Raw genomic sequence first — 20253 nt, forward strand, 5'->3', positions numbered from 1 at the left:
CGTCAATATATTCAATGACTCATTCGTGTTTCCTCATCCATAACTCTTGCCTACATGGATGATATGAAGTTTGGGAGCAACTTCCCCTTGATAAAGTCTGTCTCCTGCCTGCTCAATAATCATTCACTTATGCATTTTTCTAAATAATTTATTAGGATTAAATAATTTTTAGAATTTTATATTTATTCATGACTTTGATACTTGCACTTGATTTACATATGCTCTCAGTATTTAAATGATACTGTAGAATAGTTCGCAACAACATTAATTATTTATTTTTTTGCATTAAATTTAATTTAAATGAACTTTAAAATTTGCTTTTTAGGAATAGAAAATGTTTGTTAAATTCAAATTTCATTCCTTGCAGCAATGGCGCAAGAGAATTTTTTAAAATTAAATTTCACTTTATTATATATATATATATATATATACTTTTGGTGCGGGCGATTGCAACCGAAAAGGGAGGGGCACAACTACATATTATAGCAGTCCTAAATACAAAATTTCAACATTCTGAGGCTACTTGTTTTTCAGTTATGCGAGATACATACATACGTACGTATGTACAGATGCCACGAAAAAAATCTCTTCCGATTTCATTTTAAATCTGTTTTATAATTCGTTTGGGAAAAAAAGAGTCCTTTACTCTGTCCCTTACGTTAAGATGCCACGGGAAAACATTCGTTAAATTGCATTCGATAGCGGTCAAAATGGATATTTTCGTTGAAATTCAGAATTTTTTATGATTGCAATACTTCCTTTATTTCGTACAAGGAAGTAAAAAGTGTGTACTAGAAAAAATATTTGGTGTAACATTATATCGTCTTTTTGACATGGGGCTACTAATGTGAAGATTACAAAATCCAAACTTAAAAATATATATATAAAAAAATCATTAAAATATTGTGACTAACAGTAATATCAAACGTCCTATAATTTCTAAACATTAAAATTACAACAGTTTGAAGAAAATTTTTTAAATGGTGTAAAGAAACTGGCAACGGAGTTATACTAATTCCGGTGTAAATGATGATTAATTCCTGAGGATTAATTATGCATCAAAGGTTACATCAAAATGCCTTTTTTGAAAGTCATATGCTACCCTGGGTATTCGTATCTCCAGACACCGTTCGTCATGGGGCCCACAAGCGGCCGGGTAAAGTCGCTGATTATTTATGATTATTTATTTTACATTTAAAAAAAAAAAAAAAAAACCTCTCAATTTTTTTTTAAATAATGATTTGTAATTTATTCAGATAATAATATTTTTTATGTAATTGTAGACCAATGAATATACTTCCGGTTCATATTGCTTATACTAAAATAAAACAACAGCAATTATAAACGGAGAAGTATAAAGGAAATCAGAAGAAAATTTTTTTGGTTTCTCTACCTTGAAAAAAAAAAAAAAAAACTCAGTTTCCCAGTACAAGAGTTACGAATTTTTATTTTCTTGGGACTTAACTTTTCTGAACTCAAAACAGTAGAAATAAGATGCACTTATTCATATTTATACATAATCATGTTAATCACATATTCATTAATTTACTTCAAAAGCTTTTTATAGTCAAAACCAGTCTCATTATTTTTCAAACGATATAAATTTGGACTTGCGGCTCCCGAACATTCAGAAAATCTATCATGTGACTCCCATCGTCTTGAAGTTTGGTGTTACGGCACTTCTGGGCTAACGCCCTTTTAGGCTAAAAATCTGAAAGCTTGCGGATTTTATATTACGCCCAAAGGGCCGCTTTTTTTTTTTCATTTACACATACATATACGTATCGAGAGCATTTGGGGTAACGCCTCTTTCGGCTAAAAATATTTAAAAACAGCATAGTTTTAGAATTTTCGACAGACAGTTTCGCGCGCCGGAGTTAAAATTATTTTATTCTGTACTGTGCGTTGCCACTGTGCTCGCTTTCAAATCGTAAAATTTCTCATTCAAAAATTCGTTAAAGTTTAAAAAATATGAAATAGATAATAAATCAAATTCGAAATTCAAGATTCGGGCTTCCAAGTGCCCATGTTCGGTGAAGGACTAGGTTATTCAAAATTTGATGGCTTTAGATATTTCTTTTTCTTTTTCGCAATGCAAGAAAAATACATACATTCATGCACATTCTTCATTATTTCTTTAAATATAATATAGAGGAATAATATTCGGTGGCAACAGTTTGAAAAGTCACACAGCCGTTTATAGCGATTCGACGCAAAATGCCGTTTCGAGACTAATACGCGTTTGGAGCTAAAAATTTGGAGTGTCCGAATTATTATGTGAGTTACTGATTAACAACGCTTGGAACAAATATTATTTTATTACAAGGAACATTTTGATGATATTTATCCTAGAACGCGAAAGGATTAAAATAGAGAGAAAATAATATATTAGTAAAAAAATTTCTACTTTCAGTATTTAGAACAAGATCTAGCCAAATAAAATTCAGTAAATTTTCCTAAGTTATCTATAACAGTTAATTAAATATGTTGAATTTTAATTAATTTTTAAACATTTTTAAAAACATTTAATAAAAAAAACGATAAACCCGTTTATTTTTCCTGAAATTGTTGAGAATTTTGAGAAAAAAATGGCTTTTGAAAACTCGAAAGACGTTCAAAAATTGTTCCAGTCAAAATAAAGGCAGATCCGCCAGAGCAAAAAAGATGTGCATCCGACGGTTTTACGAATATAGAACACTGGCACTGTGCCAAACTTGAAACAAGCGTCGGTGAAAGTTCATATTTGGTTTGAGTTTGAGGTTCTCATAATTAGAGGCCGGTTTCATAGCTGAATGATCGATTAGCGATCTTGGAATTTATTTATTCACCTTGGTAGTTTCGCTAAATGAAGGTGAATTTTCTTTATAAATATATAACGCTGTTAAGCTGTTAATTTAGTAGAATTATAATTGCAACTGAATTCAGGTGAAAAATGGTTAAATAACTCCTGACTGAATGGTAAATAACTCCTGAGTGATAATTTTTACATATAGTTACTGACTCATAATTGTTTTGTTAAAGCTCTTTCTTTTTTCTTCTCTTTTTTTCTTTTATTATTATTATTATAATCGTTCGTGCGGCCAGCTTCCAAAAATAATTATTATAGAAAATTAAAATACATGAACTAAACCCTCCTTAACTCGTACTCGCTCAAGTCGAGTTTACACGAATAAAATTTCGGTCCTGGCAGCGATGTGTATGATCTTATACGAAGTTTTATCGGTTATCGCATATTTCGATTAGCAAGAATTAGGAACTGTTTTTAGTTGCGTTATTACATTTGTTAATTTAACACAAACTTTCAAAGATTTTCCTCTTGTTTCTCTGCTAGGGCTACGTTCAAAAATGTTCCGTCCCATTTACTTGAAAACCTCACAGAATAAATACATTGATTTCTTGAAATCATAGCTAACACGAGTAACATTGTTCGACAATCAAATAAGCAACAATAATAAGTCACCTTGAAAAACTTTCCTTAGATTCTTTGAACCATCTTTTAAGATTTTTTTTTCCTCTTTGATGGAACTAAATGCATATCTTTTTATTTCAGCTATTTAAATACACTGAAGATTCATCTATGGTGACAACATTTTTCCATTTTTGTCCGGATAAATGTTTCTCATAAAGAATTCTGCAGCGCGTTCTGCGTTTGGCGATATGTCTTGGAGAAAGACGATGCAGATTGCGTTTACGCTTTTTCAAGATTCAAATCAACATTAATTACTTTGTTTATGGTTGACACTGAGCACTTTAATGATATTGCATCAGTCCTTTGACTTCGAGGATTCTTTTTTAACATCAAAGATCTTGCCTTTGTCACATTCGGAATATTTCGTTTCTTTTGGATACGCATTTGAAACAATTTTCCACTTGAAGCCAAAATTTCACTTTTTTCCCTTTCTTGGTGGCAATATTCTATCTTAGCTTTAGATAGCGAAAAACTATGGCTTTCTCAGCATTTTTAATAATTAAATAAGAATAATTTTCTTCGGAAAGAGCACAAACATGGCCTTTCATCCATTCCTTTGTAGAGACATTAGGATTTTTTTTTTTTTTTTTTTTTTTTGAAGCAGGAGTTATGAGCAACGCTGGGAATCGAACCACGGACACTGGAATACGCGTAAAAAGCGTAGTGTAGCGTGCAGACCACTACACTACGAAAGTACGCTAAGACTGTGGGAGAAATACCTTATATACTCCCACTTTTAAAGAGCGACTGGGGTTTAGGGGACCCAATCGCCAAATCCTGTGTGTGGGGATTCATCATCCACCACCCTTTTAGTTCGGGCGCCACTGTACAGTCATTAGGTACTTTGGAAGCAGGGGAAGTGAAAAATGAGCAACGACTTTGCAGAAAATCGATCTGCGAACCTCTGGAATACGCGCCCAGAGTGCAGACCACTACACTACGAAGGCGCGCTAAAAAGGCAGGAGAAATACCTTATGCCTTCTTTAAGACCATCATTTCGTAAGGAAACAAAAATTATCAAGCTGCAGAGCATAATTTTAAATTTCAAAAATAAAGTTGCAGTTTTAAAAAAAAATTTTTCAAGTAGAAATGTTTTTTAAACTGCAACTATATTTTTGAATTCCATTTTTCCAAGTAGAAATCGTCTAAAAAATGTGCGAATAGCCTTTATATTTAGTTTTAGTTCAAAAGTAAAAAACTACTTTTTGGTATTTATCAACGTTTTGTACACTTGCTTTGCTTAATTTATAAAACACATTGGAAAGTCATCTAAATCTAGAAGATATTTATTTATTTTTCATGTATACATTCATTTTTTCCAGTTTTGAAGAGAAGGGATGACCTTCTAGAAATGTAGAGAAAGCCTGCATTAGACTATATATATTTCTGATGTAAACTGGTGAAGATATTAGAGTTTATTCAGAATATCTTATAAAAATGGTTATTGCTTGGAATTGTAAATAAGATTTCAAAACTTTCGGTTAATTTTTTTGTTTGTTCACAAAGTTCGCACGAACTGTCAACATAGAAAAGTACTAACTGAGTGTTTTCAAACGATAGAAAATACTCGTATCAAAATGTTTAATTTAATTAGTCTTTGTTTTGAAGCTGAGAATGGCAATGACTAGAAAGCAATTTAATATAGAATACTACGTTTTGAAGGCTTTTTGGGGAAACAGATAAGATGCTGTTTTTATAGAATTAAAATTGTTAATTTTAGACTGCAACAATCGAATTAATAGGATTTTAGAAAACTTATTTTTATTTTATAGTTTCATGAATTACATTCTTCGAACTGCTTTGACATTAAATGAGTTTTTAAAAGTTATTATTGTTACTTTAGCAGTCATTTTCAGAGCTAGAAGTACCATCAGCATCTTGGCAGCACGTATGAACGTACTCCCAAAAAATGCGATTATTCCCATTGCAAAAATTCCTTACTGAGGATCTTTATCTTTGGATTTGTACTGTCAAAGCTAATCTAATCTATATCTTCAGATCTTTGAATAAAATTTTAACAGTGCAAAATAATTAGCTCCATTTGTACAATACCTAGTGTGTTACTGACGTTGGTTTACAATGATAATGAAAGTCATGTAAAATTTGATTCAGAAACATTAAATTCATAAATATTTGTTCAAATTCTTTTCATTATAAATAATGTAATAATACCGCTAATTAATTTACAGGAAATGTATACACAGGTCGCAAAAAATTGCTTGTAGGCCGCCAGTTTGAGATTGCTGTTCTATAAGATCTTTTATAGAAAATTAAAGAAAGAAAATTGTGTTAAATTCTTTGGAATTGTGGCCCAGTTTTCTGTAACGGGGGTCTGATATTTTCAGTAGAATTCTATTGCTAGATTCTATGTATAATGTATAAGATACTGTACGTGAAGCCTTTCGAAATTATACAAATTTTCATAGAATCTCTGCACAAATCTGAATTATTCACTCATACACGAGGGTCACTCTGAAATTTTTGAGATACACATAAATTTTTAAAGTTATACTTACGAAATTTTAGGAATGTTCAAAGTAATCCTCTCCAGCATCAATGCATTTCTGTAGGCGAATTTTCCAAATATTAAATGCCTCAAGCCATTCATTTCTTGGAATCAATGACAATATGCATTTATAGCCTCATCAATCTCATCTTCGGAAAGCAAACGATGTCCACGTAAGTTCTTTTTAGACTAAAAAATAGCCAAAAGTCACACATAGCTAGATGGTATGAACACGGCGGATATTCTATCACTTTGATGTGGGTTTGTTTAAGAAACTCATCTGTCCATTTTGCTCAATGAGAAGATGCATCGTCGTGGTGAAGCGTGAATCCTCTAACATTCACCTCTTGAAGAATTTCTGGAAGACACTTAGTGGTGTACCAGTTAGCTGTGACTGTCTTCTGCCCTTCTAGCTTGATGACGTTGACCAGTCTTATACTTCTGAAGAAAACAGCATGCATTACTGTTTTCATGGCACGTTGTGTTTTCACCATTATAGTCATCTTCAAAGACCCATAGTTCACTTTCTTGACGTGTCGGAACGTCAGATATTGTATGTACGTTACATCACCAGGTACGATTTTAGAAATAACGGGATGGCCACCAACCACCTCTAAGTAATTTAAGGGTTTCTTTACTGATTCTGATACGACCCTCTTTTTGGTGCTCAGTTAAATCATGGTGAATCCAACAGCAAACTAATTTTATGTACAATTCTTCATGAATCATTTTATGTATGGCGGCGGATTTAATGTTAAGTTCCTTTTTTATCAATTTGGTAGGTGCAGCCATTATCATCGATTCACATTTTCCGTCTGGCAGACACATTATCCCGGATTACTGCTGATGACAGCCTTCCTGTGTGTTTGTTCTTCATCCTGAAGAGGGTCCCGCATTCTTTTGTGGACGAGGCGGGAGTTCAAAATATAGACAGATACATCCTGAAAAGAGTTTCAATCTCTGTGAAATTCTGTAAACCATCTGAATACAATAGCACGAGATGGATCTTCATTTCTAAATGCTAATTGTAGACGTTGAACGCATTCTTTTTGATTTAATCCCACTTTAAAATCGTAGAAAATCATTGAGGGATAAAGTTCTTGTGTCAACTCCATTTTTCCTTCTGCCCAAAATTTAATCTACTCTAAACTACTTTCAATTGGCCAGCAAAAATTGCCTGCTTGGCAATATTAGGTCATATTTTCAAACGTAATCATTCATTTTTTTCTGCCATTTATCGTCTGCGCGTATCTCAAAAATTTCAGAGTGACCTCCGTATCTATAGATTCTTTATGCATAACTTGTAGAAGCTTTATGTAAATTAACAGTCAGAACAAGGGGCAGGTGAACAGCTAGGAGAAGCGCTAAATCAGCTAAGGAATAAAACATTTGAACATTATGACATATCGCATATAATTTTCAATTCATTAATGTTATTTTATATTTATACAGATTTAAAGCTTTCCTAAGTAAATGAAGCTTAGCAATTAAAATTTTTAAGCATACATAAAGCGTAGGGAATTAACTTAAAACCAAATGCCAGCAGATGCGTTGGCTGCATGCGCGTTTTCGATGTTTTCCTCTCGTGAAATGTAAATACAGAGGCTGTTCAGACATTTTTTAGACGATTTTGCTCTGTTAAAAAAAAAAAAAAAACCTTCTGCTTGGAATTTTTTTTAACTACAACAATATTTTTCTAAACTATTTTTTTCTGAAAGTACAAATTTTCGTCTGCTAAATAACATTGAAAAACGCCCTGAAAGCCATCGTTTTTCGATATTTACAGCTACGGTAGGTAATATTGTCAACAAGAACGTCAAAACACCTTAGAATTTGGCTTCAAGTGAAAATATTGTTCCAAATACATATACAAAGAAAAAACAGAGTGTAGTCCCCGACTCAAAGGACAGTTGCAAAATCATTCAAATGTTCTGTACCAATACTAAACGAAGTGGTTAATGCTGATTTGAATCTTGAAAAGGCTCAAAAAACGTAATGCGCATTGTATTTCTACAAGATATATCGCGGAACGCTGAATTCTATATGAGAAACATTTATCCGGACAAAAATGGAAAAATGTTGTCGCAATAGATGAATCTTGGGTGTGTTTAAATAACTGAAATAAAAAGAGCTCCATTTATTTCCATCAAAGAGGAGGAAAAATATCTCAAAAGATGGTTCAAAGAATTTAAAGTTTTTCAAAGGCATTTATGACTGTTGCTGGTTTTTCATATAATGGGCTACAGAGAGTGGAGAAAAATGTTAAGAATAGCTCCCCATATTATCAGGAACATATTTTATACCCCATTTTCAAATAGGAAATACTTTCTCTTTATCCACAATGCCATAAACCAAGAAGAACTGCATCAAGACAAAGCAAGCTGCGACTCGTCAAAATCTACCGTTAATTTACGGGAAAAAAATGGAACAAAAAACGGGTATGAAGGACATACATTTCAGTCATATCCCTATTAAATCTCCTGATTTATCACCCGTGGATTTTTACGTGTTTTGACTTTTAAAAAAGCGGATTGTCCAAACGTCATCCTACAATCCTCCTTGGAGTTTGGAAAGCTCTTCAAGAGGAATCGGATAAAATACCTTTTCCGATACTTCACAAGACTTTATTAGCTTGAAAATTACAGTATACAAAGTGTGTGTGTGTGTGTATTTAATTATGGCAAAGCACACGAGGGCTATCTGCCTAAGGGAAAGGATGCCTTCGTGGAGGAATTTCTAAGGGAAACTGGCTCGTATACACGTTACACTTGGAGAAAACCACGCAAACGCCCATGCAGCCAGCCCGTTCGCGGGATTCGAACCTCGTACCGAACTACCAGTGTTCAGCGACTTTACCGCTCGGCCGCTGGTGGGCTTACAGTATACAAAGATAATTAAGAATAAGGGTTATCAAACACTGCAGAAATAAAAATTTTAGATAAAATATCTCTGTAAATACAATGAAAATCGTCTAAAAAGCATGCGAACAGCCTCTGCGCAAGCCTGTTTCCCTTAGAAAGTCATTCACGATGGTATCCCCCCTTAGGTAAATAGCTCACGTAACTTTGCCATACTTTGAATAAACAAACAAACATAGCAGAAGCATTATCTCTTTTCCTACAAAAAATGAGAGAAAACGTTTTTTCAGAAATGTGAAATTTAGCTTTAAAAATAAATGTGTATACATATGGAAGACAAAAAATATGTAAATCAGCTTTGTAATTTAATTTAATAATAGCTTCTTAATTCCTCATTTTTCGTTTCTCTATTCTAAAAATAATAACATTTGTAGACTGCATCATTGCTAGATTAATCTATGCCATAAGGCTTGCGTAACGCTGATGACGTAATTAATTGGGAACTTAACTCTGAGAACTGAAACCTTTCTAACTTAAACCAAAACTTTTCTATTAACAGACTGCCATATTGGATAAATGCGTACTTTTAGCTTAATTCTCTGCGCTCATTGGACGTCGCTGTGTTCTTTTCCTATTGTAATAGTATTTAAAAAAATTTAAGTGTTCTTGAATAGGCACGATTAGAGTGCCAAATAAATTGTGTCCACAAATGTGAATTTAAATAAAAATAGAATTTAATCAGGATCGTGAAGAGGAAGAAGTCGAGCCTGATTGAATTTCGCATGGGTCGACGCTCTAAGCATCAAGTATCTACGCCAAACAGCATTGCTAAGCTTCTACCCCTCAGTGTTCCTACACAGTACTCCAAACTGTGCTTTCACTACATATACTAGGTTGATTCCGGCAGAATATATGAAGGTTATCAGCCTAAGAGGAGCGATGTTTAGTTATTTGAAAACGAATCAGCTTTCAGTTTAACACATAAATATCCAAACGATATCCCAATGCTCCAGATATTTCGTCAGAAATATATAGTTTTAAACAAGCACGTTATTTCAGCAATGCCGGTCGTTAAAGCAAAATTACATATTTTATGGATATTTCAGGAATATGGTTTCAATCATATATGAACTCGAAAATTACGTTCAAAATATTTTTAACATTGCTGGTTGCTATTATTAAGGTGAAAGATGCAGGGAAGTTAAAATAAAAAATAAAAATAAAGAATCAGGAGGAAAATTTGAAAGCTTTTTCACATTTTATATTACGCCATAAAGGCCTTTTTTTTAACGTGTTGTGTGTTACCTTTATGTATTAAATATCATGTTCTTCGCATTTAAACCACATAAAATTCAATTCAATAGCAGTATCGCAAAATATTTAAAAACAGCATATCTTTAGAATTTTCGATTCACATTCTGGCACGCTGGAGATAAAAATACTTTTTTCCGTACAGTGTTGCAATTGCTCGCTTAGAAATTGTTGAGTTTGTTAATCAAAAATTCGTGAAGTTTTACAAAATTTGAAATAGGTAATAAAACAAATTCAAAATTCGGGCTTCCAAGTGCCCGTGTTCGTTGGAGGACTACCTTATTCAAAACTGGATGGCTCTGGGTACCGTTGTTTTTTCACAGTACGAGAAATATTCATGCAGATTCTTCATTTTTTAGTTTCTTTAAATATAATACATGGCAATAATATTTGGTGACAACAGTGTTAAAAATGAACTAACGCAGAAACTGAAACGACGCGAAATGCCGTTTTGAGAATAATAGGCCTTTGCGTCTTACACCCCTTTACGCTCATAATTTTTTTTTAAATAACGTAAAATTTCTTTTATAGATTTTGAAAAAGGATATCGAATTTACATCATTAAAAGCAAGAAAAACTAAACTGCATAAAAAGCTTGACTATTAATGCAGCATCTCCATATTATTTCAATGTTATTTGCTATTTCTCAAAAATGATTGTTTAATGTTTTCATTTAAAAATTATAATTTATTATAGGTATTAATTCTCGGATTCCATAAAGTTATGATAAGAATTATTAAAAGCGTTATTGTATGATTTAGTATAGTTAAATTTGTTAAATATTAAAGTCTAGAGATTTAATTAATTAATAGATAATTTGTTTGTAGGTAAGGGCGGGCTTTTTGCCTCAGGTAAAAAAAAATACCTAAGCACGGCTCTGTTTAAAATCATAGAATTTTTACGAAGATCTCTGACTTCTAAGAGTTATAAAATTCTAAAGAATTCCAAACAAGTTTCCTTACCAAAATTTCTTATAGAGGTTGACAAAGCTTTACGTTACTTCATAGAACCTAATAGGTAATCATTTACAGAAATGCTTGTCTATAAAATTCTATAGAAATTTCATAAAACTTTTACAGTACAGAATTCTACAGAAATACCGCTTTGCAAAACTATATAAAATTTTATAAAACCTTTAAACAATGGTGTTCTATAGAAATCTGAAAATTTTTCAAACTGCAATCAGAGCAAATTATATATGCAGAAGAGGAAAATGAAGCCCATTTTTATTCTTAAGTACTGAATACTTTTTGATTAAAATTTTTTCCTTTCCCCCATCTAGCTAAACGTATTTTTAGCTTCTAAATTTATGTAATATTTTGTACAATTCTGTCTACAGTATTGCTTATATAATACAAAAATTAAATCTTGTAAAAGCGTTAAATCAATTGAAATCAAATTTAAAGATCAAGTCTATTCTGTTAATTATAAAATTGTAATGCTGTTAATTATTGCATGTGTAACTGATAAAAGAAATAGTTTTTAATTTTTATTAAACTTCACTATTATTTAAAATAAATTAATTTTATTTAAATATCTTTGGAATGAAAATGATATTAAATTTTCTTTATTAGAAAAAAAATCATTATCTGTTCCGAAAGTTTTTATTCTCTCCCCCTCTATGCCATTGATTATTTCAAAATTTAGAAAGGATTACAGAATTATCTTCCAGGATGAAAATTTAATTTATTCTTTTCAATTCCAAAAAAATTTTTGTTGATTTTTTAATGCCTTTAAAATCTCAAAAGTCTCTATAAGGTTTTTTCTTAATAAAAAAATTAAAGGAACTATGTTTAGAATTCTTTAAAATTAAAAAACAGTTTATAGTAGTCCATCAAAAGTTCCAATTTTCAAAAAAAAAAAAAAAAAAAAAAAAAAAAACTTTAGAAACGCTGTAAAATGTTTTAAAAAAATCTCTGCGCAGATCTCTTTAGAATCTTTAGCATAACTTTATAAAATTCTTTAGATCTTTGACTCAGGTTACAGAAAACTGGGCTACAATTCTAAAGGATTTTAGAGAATTTTTATTCATTTTTTTTTCCTTAGAATTCTATAAGATATTTTTGTAAGGGTTAATAATGGATTTTCCTTTTTACAGAATTCTAAAGAATAGATTTTACGCTGTGGCCTTTTTTTTTTTTTTTTTTTTCCCTGCGTGCTAAAATAAGATTTAATGAAATTTATTTATCATACCGCTCTTGCAGGGTCCTCTGTGTGCAGCTTGCAGCCCATTTCTGTATCTGTACCGTGCCTCAGTCAATTGGCACTCGTTCTTGTACGTTACGCCATCATTGCCACAAAGTGCTTCGGTTTTGATGCAGACGCACAGAGCTTCAGGTAAATCTCCAGGAGCTAAATCTGTTCGGGGCCTGCATTCCAGGTGCTCTCCACACGGGCCGTGGCCTCTGTTAAGATACGGGATAGGTAAGAGATCTCCATCGCAGAGCTCACCTTCCCGCCGGCCACACACATAGCAGCAACCGCAGAGATCACGTACCAATCCTGCAAGACATTCTTCGGCAGGTGGCTTACATTTCTCGGGTTCGCACTCTCCGCACTTATCGTCGAGTTCGGATCGAACCTGTATAAACGCGAACGCGAGAATTAGTAATTTAAAATACATTTTAATCTGAAATTCGGAACCGGAAACGTGCTCTTGCCGGAGATCGCAGTTTTCCGACCCAACCCAGTTTTTCGCTCCGAAGTTGCGTTGCAGGGTTGCAACAATTTCGTATTTCATCGCCAACTGAAACTTTTCTCTCGCCAAGAGTTAACAAAGAAAGCATTGATAAATAGTTCCCTGTATGTATGTGCAAGGACGATTTCTATCGGTATTAAATTTCCAGCTGTAATGCGATTTTCATTGAAAAGATATACGAGATTGCGAGCAAGAAATTACAAATGGCTCTCTTAGAAAACAATTTTTTTTAACTGAACGAAAAATATATACGAGTGTGAACTATGCTGTTCCAGTTGTATATGCAGATATTTTTATATCTTACACAAAAAATATTTTGAAGATATTTTTATATTTTACCCAGAAAATATTTATAGCAATTTGGGGAAAAAATATGTTTTAAAAAAATTATAATTTTCAGATATTTGAAAAAGGTTTTTAAAAATTTAAGGATGTTATAAATATACATAAAATGTATGCTACACGCCCGCGCCGACAATAGGTGCCAGGTCGTGCGGCACACAACGGCGCCGAGTCAAAGAAGGTGCCGTGCAATCATTAAAACAAGCAGCTTGTCTCACTGCCTGTCTGAGCAGAAAAATTCTTGTCTTATTTGAACGCCTCTCCAGGAATCGACTGAGGTAAAGCCTGGGAAGCTACTGATTAAGATCTGTACCTAGGCAGTCTCGGCCACGGATATTTAAAATCAGTCTTCCCAGGCCTGGAGTCATTGCTAGCGATGGCTGCTTCAGGCTCGGCAGGGGCTATATGGCGTTCTCGTCCGGTTATGGTTGAGCTATATAGTCAGATATTCGTGGTTGTCCGGGGCAAAACACTCCCGTCAATGGAGTTGGCAAATTCAGAGAGCCTTTAAACTGCTTGAGGTTTTCAGTGGGCACCTGGAGCCTCAAAACTGTATATTCATATCCTTGCATTGTTTCCCCCTGGGTGCGCCTAAAGCCGACATCTGCGTACCATGACGTAGGGTTAGCAGGCCGGATGGGTGGCCCGGTCGCATAATGGTAAACCGCACATTGAGTTGATCAGTGTTAACGAATTTCGCTTACTGCGCATGCTCAGTGGTGTACCTTTGGCGTGGGAGGAAATACTAGCGACTAAGCATAAGTAACCCTATACAAGCCTGTTAAGTCATGTTGGTTTTATTGTTTTAAAAAATTGCAAATCTACGGAAATTTGTTGCATGCTTATTGCATGTGCTTGTGTTTCATTTCATTTTCGTTTATTTTAATTTTATTTAATATCAGTTACTTAAATTCAGTAATTCAAACTGGATTTATTCCTTAATTTGTGAAAGTATATACGAATGGCATATTTTGTATCATTTAGCTAATATATCTTGTAAAGCTTCCTGTTTTGTTATCCTTCTTAAAGGAAAATTTGCGTAGTTTACAATCGACATTTGCACTCTAAGTAATGAAGCAACTTACAGCCTAACAAGTTTTAAAACCCCGAAATGTATACACCCAGATAACACAATATCAACCATATACCGTATTTCTCTTCATTTAAAATTGTGCTAACGTTGTAATTGCCCAAAATTCTATTCTGGACATGCGCAGTAAGCGAAATTCGTTTAACATTGATCAACTCAATGTGCGGTTTGCCTTTACGCGGCCCGGTCTCTCTGACAGTGTTTAAGTGACTTCGTTCTGCTGTCCAGCGTTGAGGGTCCCGGGTAGAGTAGACTTTAAGCTACCCCTTGTATTATGGCGAAGTTGTTGTTTCATTTATGGTAGCCTGAATATTTGAATGTTATGGAAACCCTATCGTGACGTAATCGGGTGCATGATTCTGGGAAATTTTGAATCATGGGATGTTTTGTAAGCGTTTTTGTGGTGTGTGTTAAAACCGTTTAGTTGGATTTGAATGTGTTTGTAGGAAGAAAGGCTCAGATAGTCACTATGTGAAGCGTTCGATCAGAAAGTGTACTTGGTTTGAAAAAAGTCATTTGAGTATGATTGATATTTTGATTTTTACGTGGCTCTGGATGTACGAAGCGAACTCGAAAATCATAGTAAGTGAATATTTGCTTTTGGTAGTGCTTAAAATGTATAACATGTTTTTCGTTTTTTATGTTATTTTATTGTTTGGTTTAAAATGTATTTTATTGAGATTATGTATTTTTTGTTTGCCGATGTTGTAGACTTTGGTGCTCCTTTGACTTTTTAAGTGAAAATATATCGATGTGTACATGGACAAAGTAAAGGCAGTGCGCAATGCAAGTTTGTGCAATTCTGGGATTTTTTAAGTGAAAATAGGTCGACGTGTACATGGATAAAGTCAAAGGAGTGCGCAATGTCCGCTTCGCAAGCCAAAATAACAAGTCAAAGAATTGCACAAAATCGGTATCCATGTACCGCCAAAAATCGCCAAGTTTCGCCAAGGGGTACCCTAAACTATACTTTTACCGGGGGTCCTTGTTGACGGCAGATGTTTTTACCATTCCTTTAGAACGGGGACGTGGAATGTGAGTTGCTCATTTAAACTGTGTTAAGGCAGCCTCGAGCTTGCCAGTCTGAAAGCCCCTTCCTGCTAGCATAATGTCTTATTTCACTGAAAGTTATAACCAGGCCAGGAGTTCGTCTCGTGTTATTGTTTTTCTACATTAAAAAAAGTTAAGTGCAGTTACATATTATGTTAAACTTAGGTAATCTTTTTAGTTAATCTTTAGAATATGGTAACAGGTAGTTTGGCGACATTTTGGTAAGGCGATAAAGGTTACTAGCTAGGACTTTAGCAATAATCTGAGAAGTAAACAGTTTGAATCACAAATTATTTTGTCTCAGAGAAATGAAAGATTGTGAGACAGGTAATGTGACATTTTCCGGATTTTTTTAAATAACGTAAAATTTCTTTTATAGATTTTGAAAAAGGATATCGAATTTACATCATTAAAAGCAAGAAAAACTAAACTGCATAAAAAGCTTGACTATTAATGCAGCATCTCCATATTATTTCAATGTTATTTGCTATTTCTCAAAAATGATTGTTTAATGTTTTCATTTAAAAATTATAATTTATTATAGGTATTAATTCTCGGATTCCATAAAGTTATGATAAGAATTATTAAAAGCGTTATTGTATGATTTAGTATAGTTAAATTTGTTAAATATTAAAGTCTAGAGATTTAATTAATTAATAGATAATTTGTTTGTAGGTAAGGGCGGGCTTTTTGCCTCAGGTAAAAAAAAATACCTAAGCACGGCTCTGTTTAAAATCATAGAATTTTTACGAAGATCTCTGACTTCTAAGAGTTATAAAATTCTAAAGAATTCCAAACAAGTTTCCTTACCAAAATTTCTTATAGAGGTTGACAAAGCTTTACGTTACTTCATAGAACCTAATAGGTAATCATTTACAGAAATGCTTGTCTATAAAATTCTATAGAAATTTCATAAAACTTTTACAGTACAGAATTCTACAGAAATACCGCTTTGCAAAACTATATAAAATTTTATAAAACCTTTAAACAATGGTGTTCTATAGAAATCTGAAAATTTTTCAAACTGCAATCAGAGCAAATTATATATGCAGAAGAGGAAAATGAAGCCCATTTTTATTCTTAAGTACTGAATACTTTTTGATTAAAATTTTTTCCTTTCCCCCATCTAGCTAAACGTATTTTTAGCTTCTAAATTTATGTAATATTTTGTACAATTCTGTCTACAGTATTGCTTATATAATACAAAAATTAAATCTTGTAAAAGCGTTAAATCAATTGAAATCAAATTTAAAGATCAAGTCTATTCTGTTAATTATAAAATTGTAATGCTGTTAATTATTGCATGTGTAACTGATAAAAGAAATAGTTTTTAATTTTTATTAAACTTCACTATTATTTAAAATAAATTAATTTTATTTAAATATCTTTGGAATGAAAATGATATTAAATTTTCTTTATTAGAAAAAAAATCATTATCTGTTCCGAAAGTTTTTATTCTCTCCCCCTCTATGCCATTGATTATTTCAAAATTTAGAAAGGATTACAGAATTATCTTCCAGGATGAAAATTTAATTTATAGAGTCAAATTTTGTGATCATTTCTATACACATTAAAAAATTATGATTTCTTTCGAATAACTTGTTACTGGAACCAGGGGAAGGCTAAGATTTGTTTCGCTAAAAAACTGAATGGCAGAGATAATTCTTTTAATAACATCGCGTCAATGCTTCTTTAAATGCAATTTTTTAAATAAATTTTGAAATTCCGAATCAACAGGTTTATTCTTTCGTAATTGTTCTAAGAAATCGGACCAAAGATGTAGATTCCAGAAATGCATTTATTTGTTTCAGGAATTTTTAAGTGCTCATTTAAGTGGCTTCAGTCGTTAAATTCAGAACTACTCAGTTTTACGTTGCTGAAACTGTTAAAAAATTTGCAACAAAAACATAATTTTTTTCAGCAGAATTTAGCAACTAATCCCTTTTAACTCTTTCGTTGTTCGACAAGATTCGACGAAAGTACATCTAAAAAAATTACGTCCATTTTTGTCTTTTGGGAAATTGAAATTCGAAACCAGGTTATCCAGGACCATTTTCTGTTAAGGCTTGAAATTGGGATCACAGTAATAGACTTGGGCATAATCCGGAAGCATAATGTAGAGTTGCCAACTCTCCCGATTTAGGCGGGAGACTCCCGATTTTCGACCGCTCTCCCGCCAACCCGATTTACAATATATTTCTCCCGACTTTTTCTTATTCTTAAAATTTCTCACGATTTTTATGCAACTTGACTTAATACTTTGTTATATGAATAAAAAAAGTGCTTTTGGACGTCTGAAAGCAATTGAATTTTCTCTACATTATATCTAAAACAAAACCTTGCGAATCAGATAGCTTCTGCTTTGTGAGTGAGAGCATTATACGTATCCAGAAACGTCATTCTCCAGTTCTCCAATGGGCTTCGAGCTCCACTGCGTGTCAGCTGGCATATATTAGCCAATGAGGACAAAGCAAGTTGTTATTTGGACGTTCTTTTTAGTTATTTCGTTCATTTTGTCCTGAGTTGTGTGAGTACACGTGCCTTAGGGAAATAGTTTTAGAAATTATCATCTTTTGTTACGTCTGCGAGAAAGGTGAAATACTCGTGTACGTTTCAAAAATCGTACACAGTCGACTTTCCTTCCATCATTTCCTCAAGGAAATGTAATAAATTTGCGATGTGTACCGCCTGTCGTTGCGATTTTTCGACTTCGTATGTTGGAAGGCCGGATGTTCTCAAACATGTGCGTACACAAAAACACAAGGATAACATGAGTTGTTTTGAAAAAAACGAAAAATTAAATTTTTCTTCGGAAACAAAGGACCAAAAAGTTATTAATGCAGAATGTCTGTTTTCTGCCTTTTTACTGGAGCACAACCTGCCACTGAATGCATCGGATCACGCTGCAGCTTTATTTAGAAAAATGTTTCCCGATAGTGAAATCGCTAAGAAATACTCAAGGTGCAAGAATCAAAACAGGTGCAATTGTTAAAGAAATGGGTTTGAAAAATAAATCTTCAGTTATTGATTGCATTAAAACAGCTCAGTTCTGCCTCTCAACGGATGGAAGCAATAATACCGATTCAAAACTGTATCCAATTGTTGTTTCTTTTTTTGATCCAGAGGCTTCAGAAATTGAGTGCAGTTTACTTTATGTTCCCACTTTAGAAGGACATTTGACAGGCTTTAATATAGCACAGCTAATTATTAAAACTTTAAAAGAAAACTGCAGGCACTCTGGATAATTGCTTAGCACTTGGTGCCGATAATGCACCAGTATTTGTAGGCTCGGAAGGCTGGTGTTGCAGGCATCTTAAGAAAGGAAAATTCTGATTTGCAGATTATGAGGTGCACCTGTCACCTCTTAAATTTAGCAGCTGAAAAAGGGGGCAACTTCTTTACCAATAAATGTGGATGGACACATTGTTGATATTTATTATTATCTTGAAAGGAGTTCTAAAAGGAAGGAAAAATTGAAACAGTTCCAACAGCTGCATAACAGCAGTTTACAATTAGAAAACTTGGATGAAGTTATGAAATCAGCTACGATTGACACCCAGTGGAGTTTAATTGCAAAACTGAAAGGTGCTGATGGAATTTTAAAATATAGTGAACTGTCTAGAATTGTGTTGGCCATCTTGACAGTTCCCTATAGTAATGCAGAGTGTGAGAGGATTCTCAGTGTTGTTGCGAAAACGAGGACTAAATTTAGATCTAATATTAGAGATGGCACATTAGAAAAACTTTTATTAGCGAAAGCAGGCCTACGTGGCAATTGCTGTGAACACAATGATGAAGTTTCTTTCTTAAAGAAAGCAAAATCTGCCACTGTTTATAACATTTGTACGAAAACTGATTAAAGTGTCTTTTTTTTTTTTTTTTTTTTTTTTTTTTTCTTAAACGATGCATGTAATAAAATTTTTTTTATGTGTAAGGTATTTTTGTGTTGCTTTCATTTAAGAATTAGTTACTACTTAAAGTTAATTCATTATTAAAAACTATATTTTTATCATTTAAAAAGTCTTTTTAACATTGTGAAAAATCTCCTGATTTCTTAAAAAAATCTCCTGATTTTTGAGTGTCATAGGTTGGCAAGTATGATAATGGCAAACCGTACATTCAGTTGATCAATGTTAACGAATTTCGTTTACTGCGCATGCTCAGTGGTGTACCGTTGGCGTGGCAGGAAATACTAGCGACTAAGCATAAGCAACCGTTACACAAGCCTGTTCATTATGTGGGTCTTATCGACTATTTACAATTAATTACAATACTACCGAAATTTATTTGTGCTTAATGCATTTGCTTCTGTTTCATCTCATTTTGGTTTATTTTGTTTATAAACGTTATATTTAATATCAGTTATTTATAATAATTTCCTTGACTTTAATTCAGTAATTTAAACTGGATTTATTCTTTAATTTGTTAAAGTATATACGAATGGAACATATAGTTACTTACCATACGCAGTAGCTTTTATTCCTCAGAAGTATATTCAATAACGATTCAGCTAATATATTCTGTAATGTTTCCTGTTTTGTAATCATTCTAAAACGAAAATTTGAGTAGTTTACAATCGATAGTTACCCTCTAAGTAATAAATAATTGTACAACCTAACAAGTTTTAAAACTCCGAACTGTTTACGCCCAGATAACAGAATATCAACCAAACACCGTATTTATCCTGTTTTAAAATTGTGCCAAAGTCGTAATTACGCAGAATGAGAAATTCGTTTAACATTAATCAACCGAATGTGCAGTTTGCCATTACGCAATCCGGAATCATCAGGCACAGGCAAATGCGTATATCTACTGCAGAAAATGTAGGTTCCACTAGCATTTCTTCAGTTTTTTCACCAGCTGCATTGAAATTAAATGTTATTCTCGGGTGAAAACACTTTCTAACTCTTTCTGATTTCAATGGTAGCT

The 20253-nt window shown here is 33.0% G+C and overlaps 1 protein-coding gene across 1 annotated transcript in view; it reads right to left on the reverse strand.

Annotated features, from left to right (window-relative positions):
• LOC146995623 (insulin-like growth factor-binding protein-related protein 1) overlaps positions 1 to 12849 on the reverse strand; it is a 40744-nt gene extending 27895 nt beyond the window's left edge. The window contains exon 1 of the mRNA XM_085821530.1: positions 12338 to 12849. Coding sequence (XP_085677656.1) covers positions 12338 to 12767 — 430 coding nt within the window. The 5' untranslated portion in view covers positions 12768 to 12849. The remainder of the gene's footprint in view (positions 1 to 12337) is intronic.
• Between the last annotated feature and the right edge of the window lie 7404 nt (positions 12850 to 20253).

Source organism: Stegodyphus dumicola, chromosome 8, assembly GCF_044657685.1.
Source record: "Stegodyphus dumicola isolate Sdum_Otavi_A_Nest chromosome 8, ASM4465768v1".
NCBI lineage: Eukaryota > Metazoa > Arthropoda > Arachnida > Araneae > Eresidae > Stegodyphus > Stegodyphus dumicola.